General features: G+C 41.5%; 1 protein-coding gene across 1 annotated transcript in view; it reads right to left on the bottom strand.

Moving 5' to 3' along the window:
• Nucleotides 1–21996, bottom strand: part of LOC122554964 (snake venom 5'-nucleotidase-like) — an 83001-nt gene that overhangs the window by 54733 nt on the left and 6272 nt on the right. The window contains exon 2 of the mRNA XM_043700436.2: nt 161–312. Coding sequence (XP_043556371.1) covers nt 161–312 — 152 coding nt within the window. The remainder of the gene's footprint in view (nt 1–160; nt 313–21996) is intronic.

Here is a 21996-nt window from a genome sequence, read left to right as displayed (position 1 = left end):
CACACCAATTTATGGAAGAAGAAAAAGAACAAATAAAACTTTTAACTATTCAGATAAATATCACAGGGTCAGAGTTCTTAATGATTTAATAGTATAAGTGGTACAAGAAAGACAAATGAAAACAGTAATTAATGATGTGTGACATTAAAAATGTACTCACCAAATACTGCACACTGTACTCCAAAAGCATTAAGAATTGGTATCATGTGCCGTCCTTTTGTGGTGGTACTTAAGAGTGAAGGATTTAAACAATCACCACTAAAAAGGATCAGGGGATTAAGTGCTTTATACTGTTTTAATGCAGTGGAAAATCTGTTAAAAAGTTATTTGTGAAATAAGTAAAATTCAAGCAGAAATGAGCAAATTATTTGAAGGTATACTCAAAACTATGCACATTTAAGGAGAATGAAATATGTTCAACGTTGCTTGCAATATATCACATATTTTCAAACATTTAACATTTGAAACAGTTCAACAATCATCTCCTGTCACAGCCACCTGAGCTTGTACATACAGATAATAAATACAATAAAATGCTGAGAGAGTTTGAAGTAAACATAGGTTTTCTGTGTGTTAATTCAGATTAGAACACAAGAAATAGAAACAAGAGTAGACTAAATGTTCTATTGAGCCTGGTCCACCATTCAATGATGAACTTCTGCTTTCCCATCCATCCTTGCATCCTTAGATTACCTGGAAGAGCAAATGTGTCAACTTCAGCTTAAAATATAGTCAATTACTGAACCTCCATAATTTCTGAGTAGAGGACTGCAAAGATTCACAATCCTTTAAATGCAGAAAATTCTCATCCCAGTTCTAAACGATTATCCCCTTATCCAAAGACTAAGAACCTGTCCTCTTACACACCCGTCAGGGAAACAACCTGATGTGCAACGTAATTGTAAATTATGTCTTGCAATATCACATACTGACACAGTCATTTCAAAATCCTCTGTCCACTATTTTAACAAATATACTACCCATTTTTGAACAAAATGTTCAAAAGGAAAATAATCAATTGTAGAAGGATCCAATATGACTGCTGCAGTGTCCACACAATATTAGGAGAGCATTAATGAAAATCTGGAGTGTTTCTGTTCTGCCCACACTCCCCTCCTTTAACCCTCAGAGCAATTAGGCTCAAAGGGCACTAGGAGAACATAATATGGCAATAGAAGATCTTGCTAAATATGATTGTCTAGCGCAAGAGAATGTCTAATCATAGAATCATAGATTCAGTAAATGAAGTTATTTCAACCCCTTGCTAACTGTTTGGTGGAATTTTCCAATTAATTACATTTCACTCTTTCTTCATAACTGTAAATTAATTATCTTCAAGAATTTATACAATTCCCTTTTCAATGTTACTTATGAATCTGCTTCCATTATTAATTGAAACATGCATTGGAAAAAAAAACACACCAACTCACCAGACTGAACCTTACTCAAAAGTGTGGTGCTGGAAAGGCACAGCGGGTCAGGCAGCATCCGAGGAGAAGAATTAATGTTTCAGGCATAAGCCCTTCCACCAGGAATCTTACATTTTTTTGATTAAGTGTCGGTTTCACCATGTTTCATGAAGGGCTTCTCTATGCAATTCCCAGCCAGCTTTCTCACCATATCATACCAAACAAACCTTATTTAGTTGCAACTAAAACGACAGTCGACCAGACAGGTAATGTAACATGAAACATATCTACAAACATGAGTTTCTATTTACAATGAAGTGTCAGCCGTGCCAGCCATGTGTCCTCAACAGATATTCGTTTCCTTTATCCTTCAGCTAGGTCCGCAGCTGGAGCAAAGGGAACTGCCTTCCAATGCAATCTGTTGGCCTTAGAGTTTTGAGAAGTATTTGTGCTAGGGACTGGACATTCTGAATTTCCTGATCAGACGCAGGATCCCCCTTCCTGGTTTGAATTTCCACAGAATTGACAGTCACAGGCAATGTGATGGTGAAGGTGAAGGTTTGAGCTAGGACTGCACCAGTTTAAAACTTTTGATCCAGTTTAACAAGTATCTCTGACAAATCTGTTAGTTGCTCCTTTAGCTTTTAGTACATTTCACAAAGTTATTAAAGGACTACACCATAAGATTTTCCTCTACCTGGGGACAAGCAGGTGCTTGGGCTACAGCAGGAGCCACTGTGCCACACAGTGTTAGGTGCATTTGTCAGGGATAAATATAGGATAGGGGAATGGGTCTGGGTGGGTTGTTGTTCGGAGGGTCAGTGTGGACATGTTAGGCCAAATGGCCTGTTTCCATACTGTGGGGCATCTATCTAATCAGTCCGAGAGCTGGTGACCTGGGATATTACTTCTCCAACCAGATGCGGAAATGTGTCAGTGATGTACTCACCAGAATAAGCTTCCAACTATAATCACGGAGAGGTCAGTTTCGAAGTTGGTAGAAGGTGCAGGAGAAGGCCTTGTCAATGTTTTCTGAGCGATTTCTGTTTTCGCCCTCAAGTGATGAAGGTATTACCTGTGCTTCCAGAAGTCAAGAGAGAGAATACAGGTTGTTCTGCTATAAAGTGCATTTCATCAATGTGAATTCGCTGTAATGCAAATGATGAATTGGGGATATTGTTTCTAAAGCGTGAACTTTTAAAACATGCGTTGGCTGTAACATGATTACATTAGAAACAGTGCTTAAAGTGTTGGCAAAGTACAATTTTTCTCTAACGCGGGGTTGCACAAGAACGCAACCATCACGTTACAGAAGTACTGACTGTATGTTGCACAACAGGAGTGAAAACTTGTGCATGCTAAGAACGCATTCACAGTGTTGCAAATGAGCAGCACTGAATCTTATTTTGTTGCTGAGATGTGTGGTAATAACAAGGCCTCCATGAGCAGTCAAGTTCCTCTCTCTCTAACGAAAGGTTTCTCTCCTCTCAGGGGATGAGAGCAGATGTCCGTCAGTTACCCAACATAAGTCTTTCTCTGCTCTATTGTGGATTGTCGTCACCTGGAATGAGACAAAGGCAAGGATTGAGCAAGATGAAAGTGGAAGGCAGAGCTATTAGTGATGATGCAGATGAAGGTGAAATGTCCAGAGTGAGTAAGCAGCGCAGACAGTATGCAGGGTTAGTAATGTGGGGAAGTGGGTGAGTGAAAGATATTAAGGAAGGATGCTGCATGTGTCATGACTTAAAAGAAAAGCCCAATAATTGTGCCCCAGTGTTATACAAATCATCATGAAATATATAAAATCACAATGAGACTACCAAAGTGACAACCATGCCTTACCAGCTTCTGTTCGGCACAAAAGCAATTCATACCAGGTTTCTTCAATAACAGGAAAAAAAAAGACTATTTATTGTAGCACACAAAAGCAGTGAAAATAAATTTCTTATTGTTTATGCAACTTAATTCATACCCCTTCAAAATCTCAAAAATATACATTCAATCACAATTGACAACTGGTTTAACACATAGTATGACTGCAAAAAAGAATACAGACATGGAAAACAAAATTCCAGATATCAAAAAGGCCAGACCACAAGGTGAAAAAAATTACTATCATCATAGTTCTTTCGATTTTTGCAATGATGACACTGTTGTCTGTAGGGTCACAATCATTCTTCAGTTCAATTGTTGATCAGGTGAACTTGAGTCTTTTCCCCACATGGATAGAGTGATAGAGCTTTTCAATCTGCAGCACTGGCTGTTTCTTCAAATCGGCTGCTCTTGGCACTAATAGCTTGTGCTAATAAATGCCTGGTGTTTTGCAGTTCAACTAGTGTGCTGTTGTCAGACAGAACTTTTAACTCTAAAAGATCTTCTTTAACCTTCAGTCTCAAATACTCTCACTCACTACTTCAAAAAGCAACATTGCATTATGCAGCTCAACAAAAATGCAACATTCGATCTTTAATTTGCAGACTTTTTCCCTGGACTTGGGAGGTGCCAGAAGAGTGGAGAAGTGAAAATATCATTGCTTTGTTCAAGGAAGTCTGGAAAGATTATCCTAGTAATTATAGATCAGTCAGTCAGTTTAATTTCTGTGGTGGGGTAGCTTCTAGAAAAGATTATTCAGGGTAGAATTAGTCAGCACATGGAGAAAGGTGGATTGATTAGTCTGAGCATAGATTTCTATAAGAGAAATCATGTTTAACTAACTTAGAGTCATAGAGATGTACAGCATGAAAACAGACCCTTCGGTCCAACTCAGCCATGCCAATCAGATATCCCAATACAATCTAGTTCCACCTGCCAGCACCCAGCCCATATCCCTCCAAACCCTTCCTATTCATATACCCAACCAAATGGCTAGTAAATGTTGCAATTGTACCAGCCTTCACCACTTCCTCTGGCAACTCATTTCACAAACACACCACCCTCTACGTGAAAAGTTGCCTTGATGTCTCTTTTATATCTTTCCCCTCTCACCCTAAACCTATACCCTCTAATTCTGGACTGCCCCAACCCAGGGAAAAGACCTTATCTATTTATCCTATCCATGACCCTCATGATTTTATAAACCTCTATAAGGTCACCCCTCAGCCTCTGACGCTCCAGGGAAAACAGCCCCAGCGTATTCCACCTCTCCCTACAGGTCAAATCCTCCAACCCTGGCAACATCCTTGTAAATCTTTTCTGAACCCTTTCAAGTTTCACAACATCCTTCCGATAGGAAGGAGACCAGAATTGCACGCAATATTCCAGAAGTTGCCTAACCAATGTCCTGTACAGCCAAAACATGACCTCTGAACTCCTGTACTCAATATAGTGACCAATAAAGGAAAGCATACCAAACACTGCCTTCACTATCCTATCTACCTGCTACTTTACTTTCAAGAAGCAATGAACCTGCACTCCAAGGTCTCTTTGTTCAGCAACACTCCCTTACCATCAATTGTACAAGTTCTGCTAAGATTTGCTCATCCAAAATGCAGCACCTCTCATTTATCTAAATTAAACTCCATCTGCCACTCCCATTAGCTCATCTGATCAAGATCTCATTGTAATCGGAGAATAACCTTCTTCACTGTCCACTACACCTCCAATTTTGGTGTCATTACCAAACTTACTAACTATACCTCTTATGCTCACATCCAAATCATTAATATAAATAACGAAAAGTGGTAGACCCAGCACCAATCCTTGTGGCACTCCACTGGTCACAGGCCTCCTGTCCGAAAAACAACACTCCACCACCATCATCCTCTGTCTTCTACCTTTGAGCCAATTCTGTATCCAAATGGCTAGTTCTTCTTGTTAACCAGTATCCCATGGAGAACCTTGACAAATACCATATAGGGTCACATCTACCAAACTGCCCTTATCAACTGCTCTTTTAAGTTTTGGAAGCAACAGTAGAAAGTCATGATGAGGGTAACATTGTTGTGGTATATAGACTTGAAGAAGACATTTGATATAGTGCCACACAACAGACTAGAGGAAACAGATAGATTGTGATATAAAAGAGACAGTAGTAATGTGGATATAAAACTGGGTGAACAACAAGAAACAGAGAGCAATGATCAACGGATATTTTTATGGCTAGGAGAACTTTTGTAGCAGAGTTTCCTGGGGTCAGTATTGGGACCCTTGCTTTCCCTGATTTGGATGAATGATTTGGATGTTGATATGCAAGGGACAATTTCAAAGCAGATGACACAAAACTTGGATGAATTATAAACAGTGAGGAACAGAGTGTGGAAATCTGAAAGAACACTAACAAGTTGGTAGAGTTAGTAGCAGATAAGGTTCAATGCAGAAAAGTGTGAAGTGATTCAATTTTGTCAGAAGAACACTGAAAGACATTTCTAAACAGCAAGTCCAAAAGGTACCTGGGTGTAAGTGTACACAGTTCACTGATGTTGGTGGGACGAGATGTGAGAGCATCAGACGTGATAACCCTGACAAGTTATTGCTTCCTGGACCTTGAATATGAAACAATAAAGTGTACTACCTGCTGGGGGTGTTTACCTCTGCTATCCTGACAGCAGTTTAGATCCTAACCCATATGAAAGTGAAGAGCACACTTCATGAAATCACCATTGCTACAAATAGCCTTAAGACGAAATATCCCGAGGTTTTGTTCATTGTAGCCGGTGACTTCAACCAGTCCAACCTCAAAAGTGTGCTACCAAGATACAACAGGCATATCTCCTGTTCCACCAGAGACCCAAACATGATGGACTATTGCTACACATTCAAAGATGCCTATTGCTCCATTCCCCACCCACATTTTGGTAAATCAAACCATTAGGCTGTGATCCTTCTTCTGGCTTACAACAGAAACTGATGCATGAGGATCCAGTACAGAAAGTCATACATTGCTGGTCTGAGGTGACAGATGAGCTCCTACTGCTTGGAGTCAGTGGACTGCTCCATATTCAAGAACTCAGCAGCCAACCTAAATGAGTATGCCACTACTGTCACAGACTTCATCAGTAAGTGTGTAGATAACTGCATGCTAAGTTAATCAGAATGTTCCCCAACCAAACATTACAGATGAACTGGAAGATCCACTCCCTACTGAAATCCAGGTCTGGAGGTGTTCAAGTCAGGTGACCCTGACTTATGTAGGAAATCAAGGTATGATCTTTGCAAAGCCATTAGGGATGCCAACAGACAATACCAGACTAAGCTAGAGTCCCAAACTAACCACATGTAAGCCTTGCCACAGTCAACATGATAAAAGCAGAATTGTTGGCAACAATGCATTCCACCACAATGAGCTCAATTCATTTTATGCTTGTTTTGAACAGAAGGTCAGTAAAATGATGTCACCTGCCCTGACAGCCTCAGGTGCACCCATACCCACAGACGTCAGATCAGCCTTCTTGAGGGTGAACCCATGGAATGTGATTGGCCCTGTTGGAGTACCCAGCCATGCACTCAAACCCTGCTTGGACCATCCAGCACAAGTATTAATTGACATATTTAACATCCCCTTTTGCAAGGTGAGGTTTCCACCTGGTTCAAGAATATCACTATCATCCCAGTGCCAATGAAAAAATCAGACAACATGCCTTAATAACTACCGTCCAGTGGCTCCGATATCCATCATTATGGATTGCTTCAAAAAGCACATATCAACTTCAGCCTCCCAGATTGCCTCGACCTGCTACAATTTACCTATAATCACAATAGGATATACACGCATTCAAGCCAGATGCCACCTCCCTGGCCTAACACTCATCCCTGGATCATAAAAATAACAAGGACACCTATGTTAGACTTCTATTTATTGACTTTAGCTCTACCTTCAACACCATAATACCAATAAAATTACAGCCCCTTACTATACATCTTATACAAGCACGACAGTGTGGACAAATTTAGCTCGAACCCCATTTACAAATTTGCTGTTGCCACCACTGTGGGTCGGATCTCAAACAACGACAAGATAGAGTACAGGATAGAGATCGAGTGCTAGTGGTACGGTTTAAAGGCATTAATCTCTCCATCAATGTCACCAAAACAAAAGATCTGGTCATCAACTTCAGGACGCAAAGTGGAGGATATGTCCCTACATCAATGATGCTGAGGCAGAGGTGGTCAAGATCTGCAAGTCCCTAGGAGTAAGTTTCACCAACGATCTATCCTGGTCCATTCACATTGATGCAACAATCAAAAAAAAAGCACATCAACACCTCTACTTCCTCAGAAGGCTCAGGAAACTTGTTATGTCCACAGTGAATCTAACCAATGTTTATAGATGAACCACAGAAAGCATCTTATCCAGATGCATCACAGCTTGGTATGGCGACTTCTCTGCCCAAGATCACAAGATGTTATACAGCGAAGTGAACGCAGACCAGTACATCATGAAAACTAGTCTTCCATCTATTGACTATTTTTCCCATTGCCTAGTGAAAGCAACCAATATAATCAATTCCCTTCCGACCCCAGTTATACTCTCTTCCACCCTCTTCTGTCGGGCAGCAGCTACAAAAGTTTGAAAACACATACCTAAGATTCAAGAACAGCTTCTTCTCCACTGTTATCAAACTTATGAATGGTCCTCTCATACATTAGAATTGATCTTTCTCTGCACCTTCTCTGTAGCTCTAAACATGACACTTTGCATTCTGTTCTATTACCATGATGTATTTATGCAAGACATGATTTGGTTGGTTAGCATACAATACAGTACTCTTCACTATCTCAGTACATGACAATAATAAATCAAATCAAGCAGTTAAAAAAATGCTCTTGGCTTAATTAATAGGGGCAGAGTCAGAGAGTCATAGATATGTACAGCACGGAAACAGACCCTTTGGTCCAACTCATCCATGCTGACTAGTATCCCAACCCAATCTAGTCCCACCTGCCAGCACTCAGCACATATCCCTCCAAACACTTTCTATTCATATACCCAACCAGATGCCTTTTAAGTGTTGCAATTGTACCAGCCTCCACCACTTCCTCTGGCAGCTCATTCCATACATGTACCACTCTATGCATGAAAACGTTGCCCCTTGGGTCTCTTTTATATCTTTCCTCTCTCACCCTAAACCTATGCCTTCTAGTTCTGGACTCCACCACCCCAGGGAAAAGACTTAGTCTATTTACCCTATCAACACCTCTCATAATTTTGTAAACCTCTATAAGGTCACCCCTCAGCCTCCTATGCTCCAGGGAAAACAGCCCCAGCCTATCAGCCTCTCCCTGTAGCTCAAATCCTCCAAGCCTGGCAACATCCTTGCAAATCTTTTCTGAACCTTTTCAAGTTTCACAACATCCTTCCGATGGGAAGGAGACCAGAACTGCACACAATATTCCAACAGTGGCCTAACCAATGTTCTGTACAGCCACAACATGACCTCCCAACTCCTGTACTCAATGCTCTGACCAATAAAGGAAAGCATACCAAACGCCTTCTTCACTATCCTATCTACCTGCAACTCCACTTTCAAGGAGCTATGAACCTGCACTCTGAGGTCTCTTTGTTCAGCAACACTCCCTAGGACCTTACCATTAAGTGTATAAGTCCTACTAAGATTTGCTTTCCCAAAATACAGCACCTCACTCCATCTGCCACTTTTCAGCCTATTGGCTCATCTGATCAAGATCCCATTGTAATCTGAGATAACCCTCTTCACTGTCCACTACATCTCCAAATTTGGTGTCATCCACAAACTTACTAACTATACCTCTTAATCTCACATCCAAATCATTTACAGAGGAACCTCGATTATCCGAATATCGAATTTTCCGAAGGGGGTCTCAAGGATCTGGTAGAAACATTATGTCAAAGAGCTGTTTCAACCCTGATCACATCTTTTGTTTACAGGTACAATGACTAAAAACAAACTCAGCTCGCTGAAATGCTGCCGAGAACAGTCCAAGCACCGCCTCGAAATGTCTGACCTCCTGCCCTCTCTCTCCCCTACACTTTTCTTGAAGTTCTACACAGAGGTAAACCCTAAACTCACCCCTTCCCCAGATAATCTCTCCAACATTGTCCTGTATAAGGCAGAGGTGGAGTCTGTCAAAAGGTTGTGTGTTTGTGTGTGTGCGCGCGCGCTCTATTTGAAGATTTACCCCACAAAGGCAGCAGTAGTCTTACTGTTGGTGTACAGTCCGGCTGCCCGGAGGGGGGAGCAGATGGAAGGGTGAGCTGGATGGGGGTTGGGGTTTGCGGACGGAGGTCAGAGGTGGGTGGGGATGAAGAGAGTTGCTGGATTGGGGGCAGGTGGGGGGGCAGTGTTGGACTGGATTGCTGGCATGTGGGGGTCGCGGGTTGCGAGCGGACGGGATTGGGGGTAGATTAGACAGGGTTGGGGTGGGAGTGGACGGGGGCAGGGTCTCGCACACAGCATGCTTTTGCCTAGTCTCCTGAACAGGGAGCAGACTTCACAGAAAACTCCAAGCCCCAGAGGAAATCAATTAAACTGAATAATCAATTTTCCAAACGAAATAGTGCCCGCCCATCTTGTTCGGATAATAGAGGTTCCTCTGTATAGAAATGATGAAAAGTAGTGGACCCAGCACCGATCTTTGTGGCACTCCACTGATCACGCCTCCAGTCTGAAAAACAACCCTCCACCACCACTCTCTGTCTTCTACCTTTGAGCCAGTTCTGTATCCAAATGGCTAATTCTCTCTGCATTCCATGAGATCTAACCTTGCTTACTAGTCTCCCATGGGGAACCTTGTCGAATGCCTTACTGAGGTTCATATAGATCATATCTACCACTCTGCCCTCATCAATCCTCTTTGTCACTTCCTCAAAAAACTCAATCAAGTTTGTGAGACATGACTTCCCACGCACAAAGCCATGCTGACAACCCCTAATCAGTCCTTGCCTTTCCAAATAAATGCAAATCTGTCCCTCAGGATACCCTCCAACAATTTGCCCAACACCGACTGGTCTGTAGTTCCCTGGCTCATCCTTGCCACCTTTCATAAACAGTGGCAACATGTTAGCCAACATCCAGTCTTCCGGCACCTCACCTGTGACTATTAATGACACAAATATCTCAGCAAGAGGCCCAGCAATCACTTCCCTAATTTCCTACAGAGTTCTAGGGTACACCTATTCAGGTCCTGGGGATTTATCCACCTTTACGCATTTCAAGACATCCAGCACTTCCTCCTCTATAATGTGGACATTTTTCAAGATGTCACCATCTATTACCCTACATTCTATATCTTACATGTCCTTTTCCACAGTAAATACTGATGCAAAATACTCGTTTAATATCTCCCTCATCTCCTGCGGCTCCAGACAAAGGCCGCCTTGCTGATCTTTGAGGGGCCCCTCTCTCTCCCTAGTTACCCTTTTGTCCTTAATGTATTTGTAAAAACCCTTTGGATTCTCCTTAACAGTATTTGCCAAAGCTATCTTAAGTCCCCTTTTTGCCCTCCTGATTTCCCTCTTAAGTATACACCTACTGCCTTTATACTCTAAGGATTAATTCAATCTATCCTGTCTATACCTGACATATGCTTCCTTCTTTTTCTTGACCAAACCATCAAATTTCTTTATTCATCCAGCATTCCCTATACCTATCAGCTTTTCCTTTCACCCTGACAGGAATATACTTTTGCTGGACTCTCGTTATCTCATTTCTGAAGACTTCCCATTTTCCAGCTGTCCCTTTACCTGCGAACATCTGCCCCCAATCAGCTTTTGAAAGTTCTTGCCTAATACCATCAAAATTGGCCTTTCTCCTATTTAGAACTTAAAAAGAGCATGGAGGTGATGTTGAACTTGTACAAGACAATTGTTAGACCCTTATTGGAGTATAGTGTGTAGTTGTGGGTGTCACATTATAGGAAAAATGTGATTACACTGGACAGAATACATAAAAGATTTACCAAAATGATCCCAGTAATAAGAAATTTCAGTTCCAAGGATAAACTGAAGATGTTGGGACAGTTCTCCTTGGAGAGCAGAAGGCAGAAAGTACATTTGATGAATTGACTAGAGGCGATAAGAAGCTGTTTCCACTCAGAAAATGAACAAGAGCAAAAGAACATAGCCTTAAAAAGGATGTGCAAAAGAAGCAAGGTTGAGGTTGGTAGAGGCAGGTTTAATTGAGGCATTCACAAAGGTTTTGGCTAAGTATTTGGATAAAAAGATTGTGCAAGGATATGACAAGCAAAAGCAAGAGCAGCACATGCATGCATGATGATGCTAACTTTTTTTGTGCCATACTGTCACTACAGGAATCATGTCACCTAGCGCCAGCTTGCCTTCACTGAAATTGCATGAGTCTGCTCTGGGCCAATATGGGCAATGCAACTGCTGCTGAAAAAGCTGGGTCCCGAACTGGACCCTCCACATTGAAGCAACCTGCGCCATCTTTGGTTTACGTTACTGATGCTACTACCTCCTAAGACAGCCATTTCAGCAAAGAAAACCACCACTGCCAACCCCTGGGAAGGAACTGCACCCACCCGCCACTGCTGACACTCTACGGGATACTACCCCTGTTGCTGACTCTCCCAGGAATGGGACCTCTCCTGTCTCTGCTGACGCTCCCGGGAATGAGAATGCTCCCACTGCTACCGACACTCCCGAGAAGGGGTCCTCTCCCGCCAAAAAGGGAGAAAATAAAAGCAAAAGTAAAAGAAAAAAAGGCAGACGAAAGCGGGCAAGCTCAAGATCGAAGCCTGACCGTTGTTAGTAGGAAAAAAATCAGCCTGGCATTTTCAAAACTAGAATTTTCAAAAATATTTTTCATGATATTTCAGCTTCAACATTAACCCCCTGGATATGTCCAAATCTGTGCTTATTCCTAATATAAACGTTTTAAAAGCATATTGATTTTTCATGCTTTTCCTTTCTTGGTTTGTTGGCTGCGATCATCCTTTTTCATGAATAATTGCTTAAACAATTTAATGATATGACTAAACTTCAACACAGAGTCTCCCTTAAACAACATTACAATCATTTGCATGTTGACGGCAATAAAGATTCACAGATGTTTCTGCACAGCTTCTTCAAGTTCAGAAGCAATCAAAATGCTTTGAAGCTAATCACAAATTATGTGCCATGGTTATCGGACACTTTTTCACACTAATACAATGTCACAAAGAGATTAATCATTACACAAATGAAAGTGACTCAAATAATTTTAACGACATTAATAAATAAAAGAATACAAGGAGGGAAGTGGTGATCAAACTATTATTATTGTCAAGCAGTAAATTGAGCAAGTAACTTGGTGTGGCGACATGGTAGTAAAGTAATCGGATTAAATAATCCAGAATACTCTGCTAATGCTCTGGAGACCTGGGTTTGCATTCCACCATAGAAGCTAATGAAATTTTGAAAATTCAATTAATAAATCTGGAAATCTGGAATATAAAACTAGTCTCAGTAACAATGCCATGAAAACTTCATTCCTAAGTTATAAAATGATTCTATAACATCCCATCAGGAAGGCAATCTGCCATCCTTATCTTGTCTAATTTATATACAATTCCAAGCCCACAGCAATATAATTAACTCTTTGCTGCCCTCTAAAATGATGCAGGAAGCCACTTAGTTCAAGGCAATTTGAGATGGAACAAATAATGGCTTGCCACTAACATCATGGGTAAATATTAACTTCCTCGAGAAACAAGTAGCATTCAAATGTGACTGACTTGTCAAACATTCCCTACGTTTCATATATTTTGATTGTCTTTGATTAACCCATGAATTTCCAAAGGCTTCCTAATTTTATCTTGAAAAATGGATTCAAAGATTTCTCACAGCTGATGTTGTATTAACTTGTTTCTTTTTTCACCATTAAAGATGTGTTGAAGCTTTTAGTCTTGCATTCATCAGGAGAGATGTAAAAGTGCCAAATTTCAAAGAAAAACAATTAAATTTATGGGGTTATGATTAGTTAGTAAGACAATTCTGATTGGTTGACACATTGTTATGGGGAAAGGAACCAGGAACTATAATCTACCCATGTTCCTGGGTAGTTTCAAAAAAAGCACAAGCCTTGAACATATTCTTTTGTATGTCCCCATGTACAAACGAATGTCACTTCTAACGAAAGCAAATGAACTGCATTACCAACTCGACTGATTATCTTAAGTTATTTGCTACCATGGGTATGTTGCAACTTAATTTCAGTCCAATTGCAGAATCTCATCTAAGAGTTGACATTTTGTTTTGGATTTTGCAAGTGTGGACTAAATGAGTATGAGCTATACACTGCCTAAAACGAACTGCAAGAGGAATAGCCAATCATTGTACATACAACCACTCAACCAGGCTAGCACAAAAATTCATACATGGCATTTCTTGTCTCCAGTTACACAGTTTAAACATCTTCCCCTTCTTGAATAACAGCGTTCCGTTGGCTCATGAGGCAATTTGCATAACCAAAGAAAACTTCCTTTACCATCATCTCTGTAGTGTTTAAAATAACTCTGAATTCAAATCCCAGTCTTGTGAATCTAACAGCCTTTTCCAGAAGCCTTCACACATAGAGTCATAGAGAGGTACAGCATGGAAACATACACTTCGGTCCAACCCGTCCATGCTGACCAGATATCCCAACCCAATCTAGTCCCACCTGCCAGCACCCGGTCCATATCCCTCCAAACCCTTCCTATTCATATACCCATCCAAATGCCTCTTAAATGTTGCAATTATACCAGCCTCCACCACATCCTCTGGCAGGCTCATTCCATGTTTTAAATAATTCCTTCAGTGTTTAAACAAACATGTCTGCTGTGGAATTTTTACTAAACCCATTACAGTGACATATCGTATTTTTAACAATTCTAAAATATCTTCTCCTTTTCTCAAGAATTGCTTTATACATCCAGCTTTCACCAAGACCTTGCAGAATTGCCCAAACTAAAACTAAAAGACAAACTTTTTCCCAAGTTATGGGTGTTGCCCTTACGCAAATGAAAAAAAATTGAGTTTTGAGAAGATTTATAGCTCAGGTTCAGATTTTGGATGTAGATTTGCTTGCTAAGCTTGAAGGTTCATTTCCAGACATCTCGTCACCCTACTAGGTAACATCTTCAGTGGGCCTCAGGTGAAGCACTGCTGAAAATTCCTGCTTTCTATTTATATGTTTGGGTTTCTTTGGGTTGGTGATGTCATTTCCTGTGGTGAATTCACTTCCTGATCTTTTTATCAGGGGGTGATAGATGGGGTCTAACTCGGTGTGTTTGTTGATAGAATTCCAGTTGGAATGCCATGCTTCTAGGAATTCTCGTGCATGTCTTTGTTTGGCTTGTCCTTGGATGGATGTGTTGTCCCAGTTGAAGTGGTGACCTTCCTCATCCGTATGTGAGGATACTAGTGAGAGAGGGTCATGGTCTTTTTGTGGCTAGTTGGTGTTCATGTATCCTGGTGGCTAGTTTTCTGCCTGTTCGTCCAATGTAGTGTTTGTTACAGTCCTTGCACGGTATTTTGTAAATGACATTAGTTTTGCTTGTTGTCTGTAAAGGGTCTTTCAAGTTCATTAGCTGCTGTTTCAGTGTGTTGGTGTGTTTGTGGGCTACCATGATGCCAAGGGTTCTGAGTAGTTTGGCAGTCATTCCCGAGGTGTCTTTGATGTACGGGAGAGTGGCTAGGATTTCCAGACGTGTTTGGTCTGCTTATTTGGGTTTATTGCGGAGAAATCGGCAGACTGTGTTCGCTAATGAATTTGAAAGACCCTATACAGAAAACAAACAAAATTAATATCATTTACAAAATACCGTGCAAGGACTGTAACAAACACTACATTGGACAAACAGGCAGAAAACCAGCCACCAGGTTACATGAACACCAACTAACCACAAAAAGACATAACCCTCTCTCACTAGTATCCTCACATACGGATGAGGAAGGACGCCACTTCAACTGGGACAACGCATCCATCCTAGGACAAGCCAAACAAAGTCATGCACGAGAATTCCTAGAAGCATGGCATTCCAACCGGAACTCTATCAACAAACACATCGAGTTAGATCCCATCTACCACCCCTGAGGAAAGGAACAGGAAGTGACTTCACCACAGGAAATGACATCACCACCCAAAAAAACCCAAACACAAATAGAAAGCAGGAATTTTCAGCAGTGCTTTCCCTGAGGTCCCTGAGGATGTTACCTAGTAGCGTGACAAAACATCTGGAAATGAACCTTCCAGCTCAGCGAGCAAACCTACATCCAAAAAAAATCAATCCCTGATTTTCAAAACAAGTGTCTAATATACAAATATTTCTATTTAAAACAAAAATGTAGACTGGAGAGGAATATGAACTAATAGAAAGCATAGCCCTCCTGGAGTGATCCGGCAGTAACTACAAAAGACTTGGAGCTAATCTGGAGATCGTGACTGACAAGTCACAAGAAGGATCTCAGTTTGTGAAAGGCTTTGTTGGGACTGGTGGTCACAGCTGCATGTTTGTGCTGTGAATTGTACAGCCAACTGACCAACTATTGTTGTTTTGTTATAATATCTTTGAGGTTACCCACCATATGCTAATCAGTACTTTCAAAAGCAGTAGACCGGTAAGCCTAATATTAGTTGTTGAAGGGGATTCGGAAACACAGGATCCACATATGTTTGGAAAAGGAAAGGACTGACTGGGGTAGTCCATATGGCTCTGTGCATGGGAAATCATGTCTCTCACACTTGACTGAGTTTTTTGAATAGGTAACCAAGAAGATAGATTGAGGGACGTGTGATAGACATTGCCTTTAGCAAAGCCTTCGACAAGGTACTACATGTAGATCGGTCATTAAAGTTAGATCACGTGCGACCCAGGGAGAGCCAGCCAACGAGATACAAAATTGACTTGATGTCAGGAAACAGAAGATGACGACCGGGGATTGTTTTTCAGACCGGAGGCCTATAACCAGCTGTATGTCGCAAAGCTTGATGCTAGGTCCACTGTTGTTCAACATTTACACAAATTATTTGGATGAGAATATAGGAGTCATGATCAGTAAGTTTGCAGTTGACACCAAAATTGGTCATGATGTTGGACTGGGGTGGACAAAGTTAAAAATCTCACAACGTCAGGTTATAGTCCATCAGTTGGTGATGAAGGAGCAGCGCTCTGAAAGCTAGTGCTTCCAATTAAACCTGTTGGACTATAACCTGCTGTTATGTGATTTTTAACCAAAATTAGTGGTATAGTGAACTTTGAAGATGATTAGCTAAGAATACAACTTGATCAAGTTGGGCCAGTGGGCTAAGGAATGGCAGATGGAGTTTAATTGAGATAAATGCATCGTATTGCATTTTGGCAAGACAGAAACTATACAGGAGAAAAAAAGGGAGAACTGCAGATGCTGGAGATCAGATTCGAGAATGTGGTGTTGGAAAAGCACAGCAGGTCAGGCAGCATCTGAGGAGCAGGAGAATCGACGTTTCGGACATAAGCCCTTCATCAGGAATGAGGCTTGTGAGCCAATGGGGTAGACAGATAAAAGGAAGGAGTGTGGGGCTGGGCAAGGTAGCTGAGAGTGCAATTTGTAGATGAAGGTGGGGGTAATGGTGATAGTTAGAGAGGAGCATGGCGCGGATAGGTGGGAAGGAAGATGGACAGGTAGGACAGGTCATGGAGGCAGTGCCAAGTTAGAAGGTTGGATCTGGGATAAGGTGGGGTGAGGGGAAATGAGGAAACTGGTGAAGTCCACATTAACCCGATGTGGTTGGAGGATCCCAAGGCAGAAGACGAGGCATTCCTCCTCCAGGCATCGGGTGATTGGGGTTTGGTGATGGAGGCCCAGCACCTGCATTTCCTTGGCTGAGTGGAAGGGGGAGTTAAAGTGCTCGGCGGTGGGGTTGCATCATGCGTGTGTCCCAGAGATGTTCTCTGAAGCGTCTGCAAGTAGATGTTCTGTCTTCCCAGTGTACAGGCGACCGCATTGGGAGCGATGGATACAATAAATGACGTGTGGATTAGATTACTTACTGTGTGGAAACAGGCCCTTCGGCCCAACAAGTCCACACCGACCTGCCGAAGCGTAACCCACCCATACCCCTACATTTACCCCTTACCTAACACTACGGGCAATTTAGCATGGCCAATTCACCTGACCTGCACATCTTTGGACTGTGGGAGGAAACCGGAGCACCCGGAGGAAACCCACGCAGACACGGGGAGAACGTGCAAACTCCACACAGTCAGTCGCCTGAGGCGGGAATTGAACCCGGGTCTCTGGCGCTGCGAGGCAGCAGTGCTAACCACTGTACCACCGTGCCCCCCACAAGTGCAGGTGCAGGTGGAAGTGCAGGTAAATCTATGATGGATATGGAAGGCTCCTTTGGGGTCTTAAACGGAGGTGAGGGGGTAGGTGTGGGTGCAGGTTTTGCAATTCTTGCAGTGGCAGGAGAAGGTGCCAGGTGGGGATGGTGGATTGGCGGGGGCATGGACCTGACAACAGAGTCGCAGAAGGATAGGTCTTTACAGAATGCAAATGGGGTGGGGAGGAAATAACTCTCTGGTGGTGAGGGTCTGTTGTAGGACTTAACAGTAGGGCCCTGAGGAGTGTTTTGAACAGAGAGGCCTAGGGGTGCATGTACAAAGTCCCCTAAAAGTGGTGTCACAGGTGGACGGGATGAAGGAGGTATTTGGCACACTTGTGTTCATTGGTCAGACATTAAGTACAGGAGTTGAGATGTCATGTTATAGCTGTACAAGACATTGGTGAGGCCATATTTGGAGTACTGCATACAATTCCACCTGGTTATTAAAGTGGAAAGAATGCAAAAAAGGATGTTATCAAGACTGAAGGATTTGAGTTCTGAGGAGAAGCTGAATTGGCTGAGACATTTTCCTCTGTAAGGTCACCCTTCACAGAGGTGATCTTACAGAGGTTTATAGGGACGTCATGAGGGACATAGATAAGCTGAACTGCCAAGGGTTTTTTCCTCAGAATGGGGAAGTCCAAATCTAGACGGCATGAGTTTAAAGTGAGACCACAAAGATTTAAAAGGAACCTGAGGGGCAAACATTTTACACAGAGGGTTGTCCATATATGGAACAAGTTGCCAGAGAAAATGGTAGTGTTAGGTACAATTACAATATTTAAAAGACATTTGGAAGAGTACATGGATGGGAATGGTTTAGAGAGATATGGACCAAATGGGACTAGTTCAGTTTCGGAAACCTGGTCGGCATGGATGAGTTAGGCCTAAAGGCTATTTCTGTGCTATATAGCTCTTATGATTCTATTTCCCTTCATTAGTAAAATCTTTCCACAGTAAACAAAAACCCATTATTCTCAGAAAGTCTTTCTCCAACCTATGTTTTAAGATATTATCATGACTATATAAATACTTAAAAGTTAAATCCTTTTAAACTCCAAGAAAACTGAAATTCTACAGGGTTCAAATTACAGCTTTCCCTTTTCCAGTTATAACTACTTCCAGCATCTCCTTGTGACCAGATCTGCTTTTAATTCTACCTTCAATTTATCTGCTGCTCCTTTCAGTTTAGCCTTATTCAAAAATTTCAAGTAATCCAGTATTATATCTTCTACCATCAGAACACACTTAGCAACATTTGAAGCCATATTGAAAGTTCAATCTACGCAAAAAACTTCTATACAACACTGTTATGTTCTTAAATTCAATTATTTTAAATCATTAACAAAAGCCCCCACTTGTTATCACACCAACTGATATCTCAACTAGACAAGTCAGACCGTAGAATGAAATCCACCCTGCTAGACCACACACACTTACTTTCGTTACAAAAGTCTACAGAGTTTCTTTAACAACAGAAGTTTTCACGGAAAACAAAAATAAAAATTACCAAGTTACAGAAGTTAGAAAAACCTTAGAAACGTCGAAAGTTTCAATCTATTCCCCAATGCGATCGATTTAGTAACAAATCCAGAGAAATTACATTTCTATATGTCCGATTAAATTCCATCTGCCATTTCTCTGCCCAAGTCTCCAGCCGATATATATCATCCTGCTGTATCCTCTGGCAATCCTTCTTACTCCCAACCTGTTGTCTGCAAACTTAATAATCAGACCACCTACATTCTCCTCAAATCACTCACAGGTATATATGACAAACAACAGGGGTACAAGTACTATTCCCTGCAGTACACCACAGGTCACAGGTCTCCAGACAGAAAAACTGGAGGCCGAAGGGCCTGTCCCTGTACTGTACTGTACTGTTCTTTGTTCTTTTTATATCAAATCTTAAATTCCACTTATCTGATTCTCCTCACTTCATGAACCGTGACATTTTTTGCATGAATACTCACCAAACAGACAACTTAGACACTTCCTCAGCATCTGATAAACTGTGGATTTCAAGCAAGAAATACACCTAATCTAAAACTATCATATATTAAACTTTTCTACTGAGGGAACCTATTCCCTTTTTGCTCTGAAAATAGCAGATTATATTTGATTCTGATCCCAGTCAGATTTCCTCCAAACTGTCCCAAAAAAAACTTCATCTCTCAGTTTTCTAAATGTGAATCAACCTTCAATTATTCTAAACAAAGAACAAGTTAGTGGCCTTCACTGCTTACTGTTTCCATCGTAACCCATATTAAGGTCAATTTTACATGAAAACACCGGTATTCACTGCTCTTCCAGACGTACTGGATTAAGTTACTGCTCTGGAATGCCTGTCTGATTTAGTCTATTTTTTTAAAAAACCTTTGTAAAAGTTACCAATAGCGATATTCCACTATTTTAAAAACAAAACTCAAAAATGCATATATATAATATATATATAAAATTAAACTCATGAATCATCACAGTCTCCATGTAACCATGCAATTTTAATTCATTGAATTGCTGTTTGCCCAGTGACTGACTTTTCTATCCAATTAACAGAGCCCAATCCCTTTACATTTCACTGAATTGCTACTCTATCTTTGCCTCCTGGTTATCCTTTTATATTCCTGCATTGAATGCAACTGCGTCTGGTCATTATTTCTCCAAGTTGTTTTGTTTTCTATTTGCTCATGGGATGTAGTTTGCATTGTGGATAAGGCCCAAATATCTAATAATTCTCAAGAAAGGGATGGAAAGCCATCCTTTTCAACTCTTGCAGTCTGTGAGATGTAGATACACTAAATGCTGTCAGATAGGTAGGTTGAGGAATTTTAAATAACAGTGATATAGTTCCAGGTCAGGAGATGGTGGCATTCCAATGTATCTGCTGACCTTCTAAGTAATTGGGGTCATGGATTTGAGTGGTATTTTCAAAGAAGCTTTGGTGAATTCTATGCATATTGCAGCCCTGATGCACTGGAGGGGAGATTTTGGAAACTATGGAACCACAGATCTAATCACTGTGCGAGAGGTCACTGAGAAGCAGAGTACTAAATTTGTAGTAGGAATGAGACAAATATCTGAAAGCATGAGCAAAAGCAGCAGAAAATCTGACACCAGTGTAAACAGGAATCCCAAGCCCTTGGTATAAGCTAGGCTTAGGAGAATGTTTTGTACTTCAGGAGTGTGGGATATAGGTAGTGTTACTTCTGCAATCATAATTACTTATGCAAGGTAAATGAACTCACACCAGTGTATAATTGTTTCAGCCAAGAGCTGAGTTAACAAGAATGAAAACTATGTGAAGGAAATATATAATTGTTTTTGTAATAGCTAAAATGTGCATACAAGAATGAAATGTGCCTGCAAACAATGGTGGATGTTACAGACAAATAGATAAGGTGCTGTGAGGGTGTAGGTTAAGCCAGATATGCCTGTACAAACAGTAGTTATAAGCATCTGTTTCCTGCTTCTGCAAAAACAAGAACAAACCACAATTAAAAGGTCATAAGGCTCAATATGGATGAGGAATGGGAGGAAATGTTACAAGGGAAACAGATGGTAGTGAAGGAGGATATACCTAACAATGGACCACAGCAGGATGTGGTCAAACGGCCTTGTGAGGCCAGAAATAAGCATTTTGTCACAGACAAGGCAAGAGATAAACAAGAGTAATGGGCGCCAGTCTTAGAGAATTGGGAGATGTAAACAGGGGAGGAGCAATGGGAGGAGGGAAGAGGAACGAATTACATAAATATTGTGTACTCGTTAAACACGGTGTGTGTGTGTGACTATTTTGTAAACAGACACCACACCCCTCTTGCAAGAGCGTAATAAACGATACTACTGCTTCAGATCTTGTCTCAGACTGAAGTTATTGAAGTAAGTGAGCTTCGTTTCTCACAATTTGGGGGCCGTCCGGGATATTCTTCCATCGCCGGGGGGAGTAGCTGGCCCTGGACACTGGGAAGACATGTCCCGTTCCTGATTGAGGAGAGGTCTCATGCCCCAGTTTGGTCTGTTCCCTTGGGCGACTGGTACGAATCCCACAAGAGAGACATCTGAATCAGACAGTGAAAGGAGGTCGATAGAAAATACAGCAAAAAGGGGCCAGGCAACTCTGTGCACAGGCCAAGGTAAGAAAATTGACTTTTAATTACTACCTTGGTTGCCGGGATTGAGTTTTAGTAGTTAATAAGGGACTAACAAAGGAACTCAATATGAGCTGTGCCGTGGGTAAAGAAAAAACCTTCAGGAAAACAAAACGCGGCAGCAATGAAAATGGAGGCTGGGTCCCTTACAACATACCTCCAGAAAGTCCAGTGGGC

The sequence above is a fragment of the Chiloscyllium plagiosum genome, unplaced genomic scaffold (assembly GCF_037043375.1).
Source record: "Chiloscyllium plagiosum isolate Xiang-an unplaced genomic scaffold, Cpla_swu_hap1 HiC_scaffold_1, whole genome shotgun sequence".
Lineage (NCBI taxonomy): Eukaryota > Metazoa > Chordata > Chondrichthyes > Orectolobiformes > Hemiscylliidae > Chiloscyllium > Chiloscyllium plagiosum.
This window is presented reverse-complemented; position numbering and strand designations above follow the sequence as displayed.